The 15,671-nt window shown below is 53.4% G+C and overlaps 1 protein-coding gene and 1 long non-coding RNA gene across 3 annotated transcripts in view; one reads left to right on the forward strand and one right to left on the reverse strand.

Annotated features, from left to right (window-relative positions):
• Positions 1–4,890: 4,890 nt before the first annotated feature.
• On the reverse strand, positions 4,891–6,456 carry LOC112611572. Its single transcript, XR_003116690.1, has 2 exons — positions 5,583–6,456; positions 4,891–5,289 (listed from the first exon to the last, which is right to left on the reverse strand). It is a non-coding gene; the product is annotated as an uncharacterized LOC112611572 (long non-coding RNA).
• A 950-nt stretch (positions 6,457–7,406) lies between these two features.
• The window catches only part of GATA6 (GATA binding protein 6), a 32,873-nt gene continuing 24,608 nt past the window's right edge, over positions 7,407–15,671 (forward strand). Inside the window, exons 1-3 of one of the 2 annotated variants that reach the window (XM_025365697.1) lie at positions 7,407–7,669; positions 9,116–10,281; positions 14,976–15,142. In XM_025365697.1, coding sequence (XP_025221482.1) covers positions 9,153–10,281; positions 14,976–15,142 — 1,296 coding nt within the window. In that variant the 5' untranslated portion in view covers positions 7,407–7,669; positions 9,116–9,152. Of the gene's footprint in view, positions 7,670–8,697; positions 10,282–14,975; positions 15,143–15,671 lie in introns of those variants that run through there. The other variant, XM_025365698.1, reaches the window with a different exon arrangement.

Consider the following 15,671-nt stretch of genomic DNA (forward strand, 5'->3'; position numbering starts at 1 on the left):
ATTCAATCAGCCTCAGGACGGCTGGCTGGGCTGGGGGGCAGGAGGGTTGTAAATCTGGGAGAGCTGCAAAGTATTCAGGGTCTTGAACTTTATCAGGTTTGAATGTGTGATTGTGAAAGTAAAGAGCAGAGAAATGACAGCACTCAGTAAATCAAACGTAGAGAAGATCAGAACTGTCAAAGACAAGAGAAAAACAGGCGCTGGGCACAAACCGGGCAGAAAAGCTGCAGGGACGGGAAGACTTTTATGTTCCCTCCAGACTTTGCCTTCTGAAAAACAAATCTCTTTCCCTGTCATTTTATCTAGAGAAGAGTATTATTTGTTATATCCCATAAATTCCTTTTTAAAGTTTTCATTATGAAGGTTTAGATCTTCTTTTAGAAGATAGGGTGCTATAAGAAAAAAAACAAAACAAAACAGAAAATCAGTTGAAAAATGACTGCAATGGCCTAGATTTTTTCCCTATCAATAACGTGTTCCCTAGCTTCTCAGAGATCTTTTTTTCTTCCTTCAAAAAAACAATGTGATTAAAGTATAATAAATCTGCATATATAGCAAAACCAAATTGAAGAGTAAAAAGGCATAAGAGAAGTCTAAAGTTAGATGATCAGGTCACTTTAATTAGTTCTCTCCCCCCTCCCCACCCCTGCTAATATCTAATGCCAGTCCTCAAGGTTATCCTTCTTAGTGATCTGTTAATTCACTCCTGTCTACTGCCAGAAAGAGGTTCCCAGGAAGGGGTGCTGCTGGGACAGGGATTCTTTTGTTGGAGCAGAGGAGGAGCCTCAAGATTACTGTCTTTGTCCTGTAGAAGACATTGCAGAAGATCTGTTGCTGGCATTTGCAAGGTGAACAACAAGGGATGTCTCCTCTTCAAAGGAACCAAAGACAAGTAGAGAACCTAATGTTTGTCTCACCCTTCACCTCCTTTCCTACCATAATGCAATAAATAAAGTCTTCACTGCTAGTACATAGAAAAGGCTTGAGACCTCTGGTCAATCACAGGTCCCAACTGAATGAGTGCTCAAAGAAGTTATTTACTGGGAATTAAGTTTGCTCCTGTTGGGCCAAACAAGAAATCGAAATTTGGTGTAGTATATGAAAGTCTATTACAGTAAATATTAGTAATAATATTCATATAGTGCTTACTATGTGCCAGGTACTATTAGCAGTTTACATGTAAGAAACCTTTTCATCCTCTTAGCAATCCTATAAGGAGAGTACTTTTATTATGCCCATTTTGCAGATGAAGAAACTGTGGCACAGAGAGGTTGGGCTATTTGCCATGATCACATAGCTAGTAAACGGTGGCATCAGGATTGAAACCCAGGCAGGCTGGCTCAGGGTCCTGCGCAGGCCCAATGGCTCCTAGAAATTCCCTCAGTGTATGAGCCACTCCTTTCTTTTCAAACCCACTGGGTTGCCTAGAGGGCAATCTGGACTTGAGTACTTTTTTAGAGAAGGGAAAAAGACTCAGTCATCTCCTTCCATCTTGGAAAGTGGGATTTTGCCCAACCGGCTTTACAGAGGTGCCAACCTTCTAGACTGTAAACACTTCAAAACTAGGAGCTAACTCTTCTCTTTCTTCCTTGTGCGGTGCATACTCAGTATGCACTGGGCAAGTGGCAGGGAACTGGAGGACGGCAACCTGGTAGACAAGCCTTTGGTCCTAATTCTCTGCATATTTGCAACATAGCTGTATGGAGAGGTCATATTTCTGGGTAATTTTTTTGTTTGTTTCTTGGGCACATTTTGCCCCTTTAATTGACTCAAAGTGGGGCATTTGTAATTCAGCAAGTCTCCAAAAGCTGATTTCCTTCTTTTCCTTGCTTCCTTTTAGCATTCCCTGTCCCACACTTTTTGGTTTTGAAAAAACAAAACCAAAAAAACTACTGAACAGTCAGGAAGGTCTTTGAGCTGAGACAGCCCAGGGACAGTGGCATATGGACCCTGGCCCTAGAACTGGCGTGGCCTGCACACCTTGTGATACCAGCAAACTCCAGGAAGAGCCTAGGTCCTGCCTGTCTAGTGGGTTGGACATTTCTCCATCTCTTTCACCTTCTTGGGAGCAGAAATGTTCCCTTTTCCTCTGATGCGCTAATTTTCCCCTCCCCAGAGGCCAGTGGGGTAAGGATTATGTAGGACGGATGATTTTTGGCATTCACCTTATTTGGAAAGATAACAAAAAAAGAGAAGCATCTTCCACTTCCCAGCCAGTGTGAGGGGGCAGACAGCAGACCCTGGGGTGCCTTTTGGAATTGAGAGTCCTGCCCCCACCATCTGCCAGACAACACACTGGGGGAGGCAGAAGACTTGGGAAAGCCCCCTGCCGGGAAGCCAAGGGGTCTCATCTGAAACTTACCCCCACCCCATCACCTCCTTGTCCTATTTCAAAGAGGTAGAAAAGGTTTATGCTGGTCTGGAATATGGACTCCTTTTACTTAAGGGAAGGAGAAAACTTCAAAAACATCACAACTGACTCCCCAATCTCACTTTTTAGTATTCAGGATCAGGAAACTGGATCTTCCCTGCCGTCACCCTTTGGTGAAAGGGAAGGGATCACTCCAGGGGCAGGGCCTCGGCCCAGCTGGCAGCCCTAGGCTTTATGTAGTGATGCCAGTAGCAATTAATAATGATAATAAATACCACACTTCAAACCAAACCCAAGCCGAGGATGACTGAATGATTGGACCTCTGCCTCCCACCTGCGTGCGGTTACTCTTCGAGTCCACACCCTCCCGGGCAGCCTCAGTTCCACCCACCACCTTCAGCCTGGGATTCAAAGGGAGCGCTGCCCCAGGACCAGCGACGTGGACCAGCACACTGCCCCTTAGCAGACCCACAGGGAGTGGGATGGTAGGTGGGGGCGGTTGGGTTTTATCTTTATTATTTAGTGTCAGAAAATAATCAAAACGGGGTGGTAATTTCGGCCCCCTGAGCTTGGTTTAGTTTTTCCGCGAAGTGCAGGGGGGCCGTTTTAAGATCCCCACCTGGAGCTCCAGAGCTCCCGGGGACCCCCGTGTCCACCCCGTCTCCTAGGGCCTGGCACTCCCTGGCCCCGCAGCCTGGGAACCTCCACCTTCCCCAGGCGGCAGCCACAGGTCCCGCTGGGCCCATCTGAGGTCTGCGGCCGCCGAAGTCGGGGTCTTAGGGCGTCAGGGAGCAACCAGGCCTCGGGGAGGGAGGCCGGCGCCGGCGCGGAATTTCTTTATCGGGATTTGAGAGCCGCAAGCTTCTCCTTCGCTTCTTTAAGCGATCACGGAAAGACACCTTTCGATCTTTTGTCAGACATTTTGGCCCTTAATAGCTAAATTTATTTGGTTTAAAGCGGCTACGGGAGAAGCAGGGAGGGAAAATCTTTCGTCGGTCATTGGGTGGCCTAGATAACAGACTTGGAGAGAGAGGAGAGAAGAAAGTAAAAAGGTTAATGGATGAGGGGAGGGCTGGAGGCGCCCGGCGTGGGGCTTTTACGGCGACCCTCCCCCGACCGCCCCCTTATCGCGGCCCGAACTTACCCGCGGCGCAGCGAGTACATTAAGTCACGTAAACAGCGCGGAGAGGAATGCCACCGCGGTGACCTTTCGTGCGCCGCCGCCGCGAGCCCACCTCCGCGCCATGCTGGCGGCCGCCGGCGGCGCGCGGGGGTCGGCCGGGGGCTGCGCCGGGCGAGGGGCCTCCGGGCCGGGCCTGGCCTGCGTAACGCGCCGGGCCTCGATTCCGACCGCCCGGGGACCCCGGCGCTGGCTCTGCGCGGTCCTTCCCCCGAAGTGGCCGGCGGCGGGGAGCCGGTGCTGGGGGTGGGGGCGACCTTTGAGTTTCCGCCGCCACCACCTGACGTTTCTAAAGAGTGTTTTTGGTTTTCCGAGATTTAAACTTAAAAGAAAGAAAGAAAATCACCGCCAGGACTCTGGTCGACGGCCTACGGTGCAGTGCGACCACTGAGTGGGGGACACGCCGCCTGGAACTCGCCACTGGCCCCAGACGCTGGCAGGGGTGGGGGGCTCTGAGGTGACCCTGGGTCCTTGGGTAAAAGCGTCCCGAGACGGGAAGAAATATGGTATAAGCGAGAAGGCCTCATAAATCTGGGCTGTTAAAAATCTAAGTTAAAAATATGTTTTAAGTCAGAAATGCATTCTTTTTCTTTATGAAACATCGCCGAAGCAGCCAGTTTTGTGACAGGATAGTAAAATGAGCGTGAGTTCGCCGGGGTGGAGGTGCACCGGGACGCGGGTCCTTGCCGGGTCTCGCCGCTCCTCCGGAAGCGGCGCAAGACTGGGTCCCCAAACACCCTTCCCGTTTGGCAGCCAAGCCCCCGCCCCCTGCCCAATTGGCTGCAGTGTTCTGGGTGGATTTGAATCGCGAATAGTGGTGTGGCGCGGCCCAAATAAATCAATCCTGGGGACAGGCCGCGCCCGGGAGCCAGCCCTCTGTGAGGGTAAGGGGGACGACTCGCCCAGGAGGGGCCGCTCATTGGGTCTAAACAGTCCGGAGAGAAACAGTTTCGTTCAAGATTAGCAAATCCCGAAAGAGGAGACAGGCGGGGGTGAAAAAAAAAAAAGGAAAAGAAGGAAAAGAAAAAATATATATATACCCACGAAGAAAACAGGAACTTTTAAGAGCTGTCCGTGTACTTTGGACACTAGTGGGTGCCTTCTCCCCAGCTCTTGGGTTTCTCCCTAGTTTGGGGTGCACCTCTTCCCTCAGAAATTCCTAATCTGCCGGCCTTCTAGACCAGCTGGGGCGCGCCCAGGAAGCTCCACGAGCGGGCCTGGGGCTCATGGGAGTGGCTTTGAAAACATGCTTGTCTTCCCCAGAGTTGTCCCTAGCGCCAAAGATGCACTGGGGAAAAGGCACATTGGAGAGGTCAGGCAGCTTGGTTTTCTGTCTGAATCAACTGTACGAGTTAAACAGTTTTATTTTGAAATTAACCAACACACACAAAAACAACAACAACATTCACTACCCATTCCCTCGTTTGGTTGGAAAACCAGTCTGAAAAAATAAATATAATCTGTGACCATGAAAAGGAGCAATCACTTGTTTTTCCCATTTGTTTTGAACATTATTTTTAAAAATAGATTGGGAATCTGGAGGGTAAAATGCCGGGTCCCTTCCCGAGCCCTTAGAGCCCGAAGGTTGTCGAATCGGTCAATGTCCACCCCGCCGCTCACCTCTGTCCCAGCAGCGCCGTGGCCAGCGCGCCCTTCTGCCGCGTCTGCGGAGCTGCGGGAAAAGCAGGTCCCCGGGGGGTATCGAGTGTCCAGGGATATCCACGCAGACATCCTTGTACTTGCAAATACAAAGAAACACACAGGACAGAGATCAGGCTCGCGCCAGGGCTCGATCTCCTCGGGGCTCAGGGTTGGAGGCCATTCACAGCCTGGACACGAACTGAGCCAGAAAGTTTATTTTTAGCAAACAAGATAGAGTTTTTAGAAAATTGCTTTTAATAGCAAACCTGAGAAACATTATTTCAAAACGTTGGAATCAAAGGAAATCAAATGTCCACAACACATTTCCGTCACTGCTTACAATTGAGCTTCTGCAGAACGCAGTCCACTTAAACATTTGGTGAAACTCACGAAAAGAACCAAAAGCAAGGCATTCCGGGTCCTGGCGGGGGCTGAGCGGCCGGGCGGACGCCTGGCTATCTCTTCTGGGAGTCGCGCATTCAATCGCACTCAGGTTAAAATTTAAAGCCCCTGGATCCTGCTCCAGTAGCCAACCTCTCCATTCCAGAGTTTTCTACCTTCAGCCTTTTCAAAATGTGGCCACGCTGAAACTGGGAGCCGCCGCAGTGATTGGGGGAGGCAAAGTGGATTGTAATAAAAGTGACTAAATTGGACGAGAACGGTTTCTGGACCTTCTCGGTAGCAATTTAAAATTCAGAAGTGTTTAGACGCAATTTACAACGAAGAATGAAAAAAAAATAATTCTCTCCAACTTCCTGAATTCCTCGCCCCTTCCTCCGCACTTTCAGGCCCTGTTCCCGCTCCCCCAGGAGCCACAAGTTCACAACTCACAGTTACACGCAGAGGAAACAACGCTTAGCGACGAGGTCTCACCGTCTCTGGAAACCATACTTTACAACGCACCTCCCCACCCCAGTTCAACTCTGCACAGGCTCCTCTCCCTTCCCTAACTGGGAAAACACGAAAATAAAAACAAAACAAAAAACCAGAGCCCAAACGCTTTCTGGGAGACCGACCTTCAGAAAATCATTTACTTCGATTTACCTGGCGGGGGGGGGGGGGGGGGGGGAAAGGGGGGGGGCGGGGGAAAGCATAAAAATGCATTCTCACAAAAACAACTCCTCTTGTCCTAAACTCTCCCTCGGCAGCCTTCTGGGGTCACGTCTGTCGGAAGAAATCCTTTCTGTGAGCGAAAGGGAGCGAGACATATATCACGGCTCCTGCAGCGGACGAGCCTGCGGCCGCGCGAGTCGCCGCTGACAGATCGGCGCTGATAACCCCGCGACGTTCATTTCCAGTCCCTTTGCCCGCTAGGGACCGTATCAGTTTGTACAGAGTTGTGATAACTGTTTGGAGGGAGCGAACAGGGGGTGTGTATATGAACGTGGGGGTGGGGAAGCAGCATTCAGCTCTGGGTCCAGGGAAGGTGACACCCCCTCTTCGCAGTGACTTATCTGCGACTTACCTGAAACTCTCCAGGGAAATCTCCGTGCAAACGGGACATCAAAAGTTGGAGAGCGTCCTCGAACACCACTGATGTGGAAGCCCTTTTCCATTCTGCGCACCCCATAGACTACCTTTCCGTACAGGACCACCCGAGTTAAAGTTCCCAAAAGTCAACTGGGGAATTTTGTCGTGAGGTTCCCGAAACCACCACGACCTGAACCCTAGCATCCCGAGATAGGGTCGGAGAAAGTTTAAGGTCTGTCTCACACAACCGCAGGGCAAAAAGCACATTTGCTGTGAAGGGGCTAGGCGGGGGTTGGGGGGCGGGGGGGCGCAGAGCACATTCTCCCCTCCTTCTGGGGGCGTGCTGACCCAGGGGCTGGAGCGCCCCTCCCGCCGCGGCGGCGGCGCGGGGCTGTGCACTGCCAACTCCTCCCGTGCCAAGGCTCCCTCCTCCTCCCTCGTGTGGGTGTGTGTGTGCGACTGCGGGAGCGGGAGAGTGCACAGCCGCTGTGTGGGTGCGGGTCGCCAGCCAGGTCAGGGGTTCTGTGGCCTCCGCCCCTCCCCCGGCGTTCCTGGGCTCGGCGCCCCCCGGGTGGACTCGCCCCCACTCCGGGGACAGGGCTCGCGGCTCAGCCCACGCCCGCAGGCAGCGCGGCGCTCATTGTCTGCCTGGGCGGCGCGCTCCCCTCCCCCTCGCCGTCCCCTCCCCACCCTCTTTTCTCTCCTCCCCTAGATCCCTCCTCCGCCTCTTCACCTCCAGCGCCCAGCTGCTCGCTGAGCGCAGTTCCGACCCACAGCCTGGCACCCTTCGGCGAGCGCTGTTTGTTTAGGGCTCGGTGAGTCCAATCAGGAGCGCAGGCTGCAGTTTTCCGGCAGAGCAGTAAGAGGCGCCTCCTCTCTCCTTTTTATTCACCAGCAGCGCGGCGCAGACCCCGGACTCGCGCTCGCCCGCTGGCGCCCTCGGCCTCTCTCCACGCCTGGGAGCACCCTCCGCCGCGGCCGTTCTCCATGCGCAGCGCCCGCCCGAGGTTCGGCTGCTTCCTCCTCACGCGATCTCCCCGCTTCCCTCTCCTCCACCCCTACTCGTCGCGGGCCCCTGGGCCTCCGGCGCTCCGGCCCTCTCCAGGCCGCGGTCGGCTCCGAGGGTGTCTCCCTCCTCCCCTCCGGGCGGGCTGAGGCGGCTCCCAGGCTCCCGGGACACCGCGGACCAACTTCTAGTCTCTTTTCCTCTTCTCGAAGCGCTTATCTGCGCGCAGCCTTATCTGCGAGTTATCTCGGCGCAAAGGGGCGGGAGCCGGTAGTTAGGCAGGCAGAGAAACTTCTTTCTTGCTATCTAGCCAGGTCTGTGTGTGGGCATTAATTTTAGTGTGGTAATCTCCGATGAGCCGAGGCGATTTGGAAGAGCAGCCTAGAGGAGGCCAGCCCGGCTGCATTTCGCCTCCCTCCCCCACTCCTCCGATTCTCCCTGTCATTCTTCCTGCTCTCCCCTTTGGGGTCGCCTCGGCTCTGGGGCAGTCTCACGCCCCCCCCCCCCCAGCCCCTTGTGTTCCCCCTCCTTTTCTCTGCTCTCCGCTCCACCCCACTACGTCCGATTCCGGGAGGGTCCGGCCTTTCTGCTGCTGGGGATGACCGCGGGGTGGGCCGGGCTGCCCGGCCGGCGTGAGCGCGCACGCTGGTGGCTGCAGGCGCGGGCCGTGTCTAAGGTGTGCGGCGCCGCGGGGACGCCGGTGGGGCTGGCGATTCCCGCCCCGCGAGCTCCCTGCTCTGCCTCTGCTGGGAAGGACCCGGACTGCTGCCCCTGCCCTGGCGTCCCACTTTTCCTGGGCCGAATGGCATTTCTCTCTGGGGCTCGCGTTCGGGCTGGTCAGCGCAGTCCGGGAAACTCTGGGAGAGCCAGTATAGGAGAACGCGGCGGTTTCGTTTTCGGGGACAGGTTGCCTTCCTTACGCGAACGGTTTCCCCGTGGGGAACCCTCACCCCGAGGCATTTCGGGAGAGGGGCATCCGCAGAGAGGCGGGATGCTGCGGTGCCAACACGCACAGCTACTTAAATTCTTTTGTGTGTCATCAGCCCGGGGGAGACACTTTAGGGCGGAAGGAAAGCCTCATCCAGCTTCTGCAGATCACCCCTGGGATCTGGCGCGCGCACTGAGAAAGGATGCGGCCGAGGGGGTGGGCGGGGAGGACGCGGGGACCGGAGCGGTGCCTTTGAGGGAGGGCTGGTATCCCAGTCCTTCCAGGGCCCTGTGGCGGCTCCGCAGGCTCCTTTCCCCTCTCCCTTATTAATCCCCACGCCCCAGGCAGAAATGGGATCTTTGAGAAGTCTCAAATGGGATATTTGAGTTCTCAAAGATCCCATTGGAGGTGGATCCCATTTGAACTAGAATAAAGGAGTGGAGGCGAGGTAGTGTGCAGCCTACGGTCTTGGTAACTCGTCTATCTCCTACCATCCCCGTCTCCCCCACCTCGCCTCAGGAGCTAGACGTCAGCTTGCAGCGGCGCCGGACCGTGGATGGCCTTGACTGACGGCGGCTGGTGCTTGCCGAAGCGCTTCGGGGCCGCGGGTGCGGACGCCAGCGACTCCGGAGCCTTTCCAGCGCGGGACCCCTCCACGCCGCCTTCCCCCATCTCTTCCTCGTCCTCCTCCTGCTCCCGGGGCGGAGAGCGGGGCCCCGGCAGCAACTGCGTGACGCCTCAGCTCGACGCGGAGGCAGCGGCTGGACCCCCGGCCCGCTCGCTGCTGCTCAGCTCATACGCTTCGCATCCCTTCGGGGTTCCCCACGGACCTTCGGCGCCTGGGGTCGCGGGCCCCGGGGGCAACCTGTCGAGTTGGGAGGACCTGCTGCTGTTCACTGACCTCGACCAAGCCGCGACCGCCAGCAAGCTGCTGTGGTCCAGCCGCGGCGCCAAGCTGAGCCCCTTCGCACCCGAGCAGCCGGAGGAGATGTACCAGACCCTCGCCGCTCTCTCCAGCCAGGGTCCGGCCGCCTACGATGGTGCGCCCGGCGGCTTCGTGCACTCTGCGGCCGCGGCGGCAGCAGCCGCGGCGGCGGCCAGCTCCCCGGTCTACGTGCCCACTACTCGCGTGGGTTCCATGCTGCCCGGCCTACCGTACCACCTGCAGGGGTCGGGCAGTGGGCCAGCCAACCACGCGGGCGGCGCGGGCGCGCACCCCGGCTGGCCCCAGGCCTCTGCCGACAGCCCCCCGTACGGCGGCGGAGGCGGAGCGGCTGGCGGTGGGGCCGCGGGGCCTGGCGGCGCTGGCTCGGCCGCGGCGCACGTCTCGGCGCGCTTCCCTTACTCGCCCAGCCCGCCCATGGCCAACGGCGCCGCGCGGGAGCCGGGAGGCTACGCGGCCGCGGGTAGTGGGGGCGCGGGAGGCGTGAGCGGCGGCGGCGGCAGCCTGGCGGCCATGGGCGGCCGCGAGCCCCAGTACAGCTCGCTGTCGGCGGCGCGGCCGCTGAACGGGACGTACCATCACCACCACCACCACCACCACCACCATCCGAGCCCCTACTCGCCCTACGTAGGGGCGCCACTGACGCCCGCCTGGCCTGCCGGACCCTTCGAGACCCCGGTGCTGCACAGCCTGCAGAGCCGCGCCGGAGCCCCGCTCCCGGTGCCCCGTGGCCCCAGTGCAGGTAAGGGTCGCGCCTCAGGGTCAGGTTGCGGGTCCAAAGCGCTGGGGCGCACGGGGGACGTGGAGCAGCTACTCCACTCTGTTTTCAGGACTTTGAGGCCCTGTTTTCAGGACTTTCTCGTCCGGGTGCACGGAGGTCGGCCTGGTCCCAGGATGGATTTGCAGGCCTGTGGCTGGGTGAGGAGAGTCTGGTAGCGCTGAGGCGATTCTCTTGTGCCAAGTTCCTTTCCACGGAAGAGACTAAATGCACATCTGTACCTTTGTGCCTTGGAGAAGCTCAGGGCCTTGATGAGTAGTGAATGGCCTCTGCTACTGGGGAAAAACGAGGCTGGGAGGTAACTAAGAGCGCTTGAGCTTCATCGCAGACCCTACTTTGGGTGAGTGGAAGAGATTCCACGATGGGAGTAAGTTTGGGAGAGTGGCGGACACTTGATCCACCCCCAAACACACATACAAGCACTTGCAGACTCACCCAGTTTAACTCTCCAAAGGGTGTGTGTGTGTTTTCCTAGAGAAGGGTATTTAGAAAAGCACAACAGAAGAGCTTAGATGTTCCTAGGGAAGCTGGTTGGCGTCTTCTCTCCCACAAGGGAGAGAGGGAAAGAAAAGATGAGAGGGCACCTGGAGTGGTCAGACTTGTGACTTTATGCTGAAGGAGAGCTGGTGGATAGGCCCTTTTGCTTGGCATCAGCTGGGCCCTGGTCTGGGACTGCTGCTCACATGGCCAGGCTGCAACTCAGACATCCTGGAGCTGGGGCACCTATTCTCCCTTCGAAGTTTAGCCCACCAGTTTTTCAGTTTCCAATTTGACTCATACTCTTAATTCCTGTGTCTGGGAGCCATTAGGGGGTAAACCGTGAAAATGCTATTGTCAAAAATACCTGGAAATGCCTCGTTTTGAAAAGTGTTTTGTTTACTCCAGCACAGGAGTGTGTGAGCCCTGTTAGGCTGCTTTTCTCAGATGCAACATTCTGCGTCTTTGGTGCTTTCAGCTGGCTTCTCTTACTATATATTTCACCTGTTTGATAATCTTTCTAAGGAAACAACACCTTTTTTTATTGTTGTTTGTTAGAGGGGAGGTGTGGGGGAGGCCCCTTGAGTCACAGAGGTGGCAGAGTGGAGGAAGGCACATTAATCCAAACAGTCCTACCCCGGTGTCTTGTGTATCCCAGGTCTGTGCTTCTCGTGGGAGCCTCGATGCTGCCTTTGGGGACAGCAAGTCAGTCCTTCTAGGGGCCAGGATTCCCTAGGATAAAATGGGACATTCCCAACTTTGTCTGCAAAAGACACCCTGGAAATGCAAGTGGTCTGAAAGTGAAGGAACAAATTTGAACAGCTCCCTGATAACCTAAGTTCTTTCTGTCTTCTTCCAAGTGCTGCAAGACTTGGTCTCAAAATTCCCTCTTTTTAATTTTGCTCTATTACCCAGTCTGGAGTGCAGTGGTCACTGTAACCTCCACCTCCTGGGTTCAAGTGATTCTCCTGCCTCAGCCTCCCGAGTAGCTGGGATTACAGGAACGTGCCGCCACACCTACTTTTTGTATTTTTAGTAGTTTTTGCCATATTGGTCAGGCTGGTTTTGAACTCTTGACTTCAGGTGATCCACCCACCTCTGCCTCCCAAAGTGCTGGGCTTATAGGCGTGAGCCACCGCGCCCAGCGAAATTCCCTCTTTTTGCTTCTGCTGCAAAGCTGGCCCCGAGACCATATTTCCGGTGTGTGGAATGGGATCGGGGACCCTGTTGAGATTTGCACTGTTGGCTTGGAACTTGAGAGTCAAGGGCTCTCTTCCTTACCGCTGCATAGGGACCCATGTTTGGCTCCCAGGAGCAGAGATGGAGAGACTGGGAATCTCTAAGGAGGCAATGGTTGGGTGTGAAGCTTCTTTTGTCAGTCGGGGAGTTCTGTAGGGAATGTGCAAGGGTGTGTGAGTTGGGTGAGGGCTAGCTGCAGCCTGAGCCAGCGCCTGCAACTCTGCCTATTTCTCGACACACCTTAGCTTGATCTCCAGGTTCCTTTCCTCCAATCTTCCAGCATTTCATATGGCTGAGAGAGTCTTTAAATGTTTACAGTAACTGGTTCTGTATGCGAAATCCCTTTAGAGGCAGTATGGGGCAGTTGTGGGCAAGTTAATATGTTGCTTTTTGTTTTAAATTTAGCCTATACTTTCCCTAATTTTTTCATCTTCTGGGCACACCACCGTTAGAGAAATTTTCTGTAGACCTAGAAGATTTGTTATTTTTTAAGCATTTTTTAAAAAAATTATGTTTAAAAAGATGGGAAGGGATTTGGGAACACCCAGCTTTTGCATAGAGTCTGTTAGGAAATCAGGAAGCGACTGGGACCAAGCCAGTATTGGGGTGAAGGGTGGGGAGCGAGTGACCCTAACTTTGCTTGTCCTCACAGGTACTCTGGGGCCGGCTTCCTAGCTAGGTTTCCTGTTTCTTAGATTTTTTTTTTTTTTTTTTTAAACAAACCGTTTTTGGAGGCAGACACTTTAAACACCAGAGCTAAAACCCGAGTGCTGAACTTGATCAACCCGCACAATCTGGAGGCTTCTGGAAACCCACGCTATACACCTCTTGCTGACTGGGTAGATGGGATGAGCTTACTCTGGGGTGATCTCAGAGTTCTCACACCCCTTTATTTCCTGGGTCCTACACCCTCCTAAGCTCCTGCAGAACTGTGTTTGAGTCCCTGTGTCTTGGTGCCACACACAGAAAGACAGGTGGTGGTGCCCTTCTGCTCTGAATCTATCACTCCCCAAGGGCACCCCAAACAGCCATGTTAGGTGAGAAATGGTGAGTTGAAAAGGGGGAACTTGGTGAGCAAGCCTCCAGCACAATCAGATATACAGACAGCATTTTTTTTTTTTTTTTCCTTTTTAGTCATTTAGAGGATTATAGCTGCTTGGTGGGTTTGGGAAAGAGGTTGGGAGGGAATGAGAGAGATTTTATTTAACTAAAAATAAGCAAACTTCCTAGATTGTATTTATTATTTATTCAAAGTGGACTTTTAATTAAATTTTGTCTTTGGGTTTTCAGATGACTAAATAGTTCTACCTGGGGAGTTTATGCTGTCTTCTATTGGGATTCTTATTGTTCCCAGGCAGAGGACTGGGTTTTCCAGGGAATGCCCCACTCCTCTGTCCAGAGGGGCTCTGATAGGTAACATTTTAAAGTCAACAACAAAGACAAATACCTTGTTTAACTTCAGTGTCCTTGAAGTCCTGAGTATTTTACTGATTACCATAGTCAATAGTGGCTTTTAGAGCGGAGAAGAATAAATCTTTGTGATCTGTTGTGAGTTGCGGTATCCCCATGACAACTTTGAACTCGGGCTGTGTAGGATGCTAGTTTCTTTAAAACTTAATAAGAAATGAGAAAGGAGACTTGTTTTGTAAATAGTATTAATGGAATTAAAGAGTTTTTATGCTAAAGTAATATTTAAATATCATTACCCCAGAGTTGATGGTAGACACAAGCAATAAACTGCAAGGGGGTGAGAAAGAACAAAAAGGTTCACTAGCACACAATCTTCAGCTAAAACTCTAAAGTGTAATGTTTATTTACTTTAAAAAGTGATTCAGAAATGCTTCTTCAATAATGCAAAACTAGAACGTTTAAACCTTCTATAATCTAAAGAACCTAAATGGTGGTCTATATGTTTTTTTTTTGGTCTATACTTATAAGTACCTATCTCATTTTTAGAGACATTTATTCTTCCATATTTAACCTTCTTGAGAAGTAATAAATGTTACATTTACTCTTAATTAAGATTTGTTTTATTAGCAGGTTTAGGTTATTGTGAATTCTGAAAACTAACCAAAGAATAATAATAATAAAATTAGGTAAAATAAACACATTTTAAATAGATTGTATAACTCAAAATGATCACTGGGAAGGTCTTGGTAATTTTCTCAATCAGTAAGGTATCAACCTTTTATAAAAATTTTGCGGATAGAAACAGTTGGACCCACTTCTAAATCAGGGGATTTTAGCATTTGATCTTCGTGACATGAAAATAAACTCTGTGCTTAATGTTAGTGCATTTTACCCCTGAAAAGTTGAGAGTAATTTTCTCGTTTCTAGTTTCTAACTAACGTAGGTGCCTAAGAATAGTACTTTTAATTTCACTTGTGTATCTTTAATTGGAGAAGAGGCACATATGGACCGGTGGCAGATGTAGAAAATACTTTTTAAAATTACTTGAGATAAAAGTTAATGCGGCAGCCTCGCTCTGTCCCCGGATATTTGTGGGTTGCAGCGGGGCTCAGTGGTCAGTATTGCTGTGTGGCTTGCTCGGGTTTGGCAACGACGTACTGTAATGATGATGGATTTTAGTCTTTAAAAGCTCCGGGACAGCCTGAGAGTAGGGGTCAGGGGACTCAAGCCGACCTCCTCCCCACCGCTCATCTCGGACTCTGACGTCCTCTGCTTCCAGCACTGTCTCTTTCCCGGGGTCTCTACTGGGGCGCCCCGGGTGTACAGAAGTATTGGACAAATGGTCAGCGGATCGACAGTGACGAAATAAAAACCCTGCTCCTGGCTTTGCGGCCAAGGAGAAAAGCGCAGCCGGGAAGGGTGCGGGCAGGGAAGCCGGGCACCGGGGCTGGGGGCCGGGGTCCCCCGGGTGTCGCGGGGAGGGACGGGTCCGGCGCGGCCTCACCCGCCCTCTCGCCCCGCTGTCGCCGCAGACCTGCTGGAGGACCTGTCCGAGAGCCGCGAGTGCGTGAACTGCGGCTCCATCCAGACGCCGCTGTGGCGGCGGGACGGCACCGGCCACTACCTGTGCAACGCCTGCGGGCTCTACAGCAAGATGAACGGCCTCAGCCGGCCCCTCATCAAGCCGCAGAAGCGCGTGGTGAGTGTGACCTGCCCTGCCCCTGGCTCGCGGCCGGGCCCCCGGCTCTACTGGCCCTGCCCGCCCCCCGGCTCTGCCTGCCTCCGGGGCGTCCCCCTCCCCGGGGACAGGTGCGGCCGCCCCGGTCCCACCTGAGCGGGGACCCAGCGGTACCATCCTGTCCCGGCTGTTCCAACGCCCACCCGCTGGCGCCCAAGCAGAGGTTACCCCGAAACCGGCGTCTGGGAAGCCAAGATAGCCTTTCCCCATATTTATGCGCAGGGAATGACGTTCCTAAATGACAAAAACAAACAAAAAAGGAAGGTGAAAAATGTTACCATGTTTCAAGCAAAGAAAGAAAGAAGAAAATCTATATATCTCTAGGTGTACTTGCCAAAGCACTGTAATAATTCTGGTAAGATAGGCAAAAAATTGGTGATGGTAACCCGAGGGGAAAAACAGACCTACCGAGGCTGGACGAAGGAAGACTTTTTTCACTGGGTATGGTTTAGATTTTATCCTTGAAAAACCATGCTCACTTATACCATCC

The sequence above is a fragment of the Theropithecus gelada genome, chromosome 18 (assembly GCF_003255815.1).
Source record: "Theropithecus gelada isolate Dixy chromosome 18, Tgel_1.0, whole genome shotgun sequence".
Classification (NCBI taxonomy): Eukaryota; Metazoa; Chordata; class Mammalia; order Primates; family Cercopithecidae; genus Theropithecus; species Theropithecus gelada.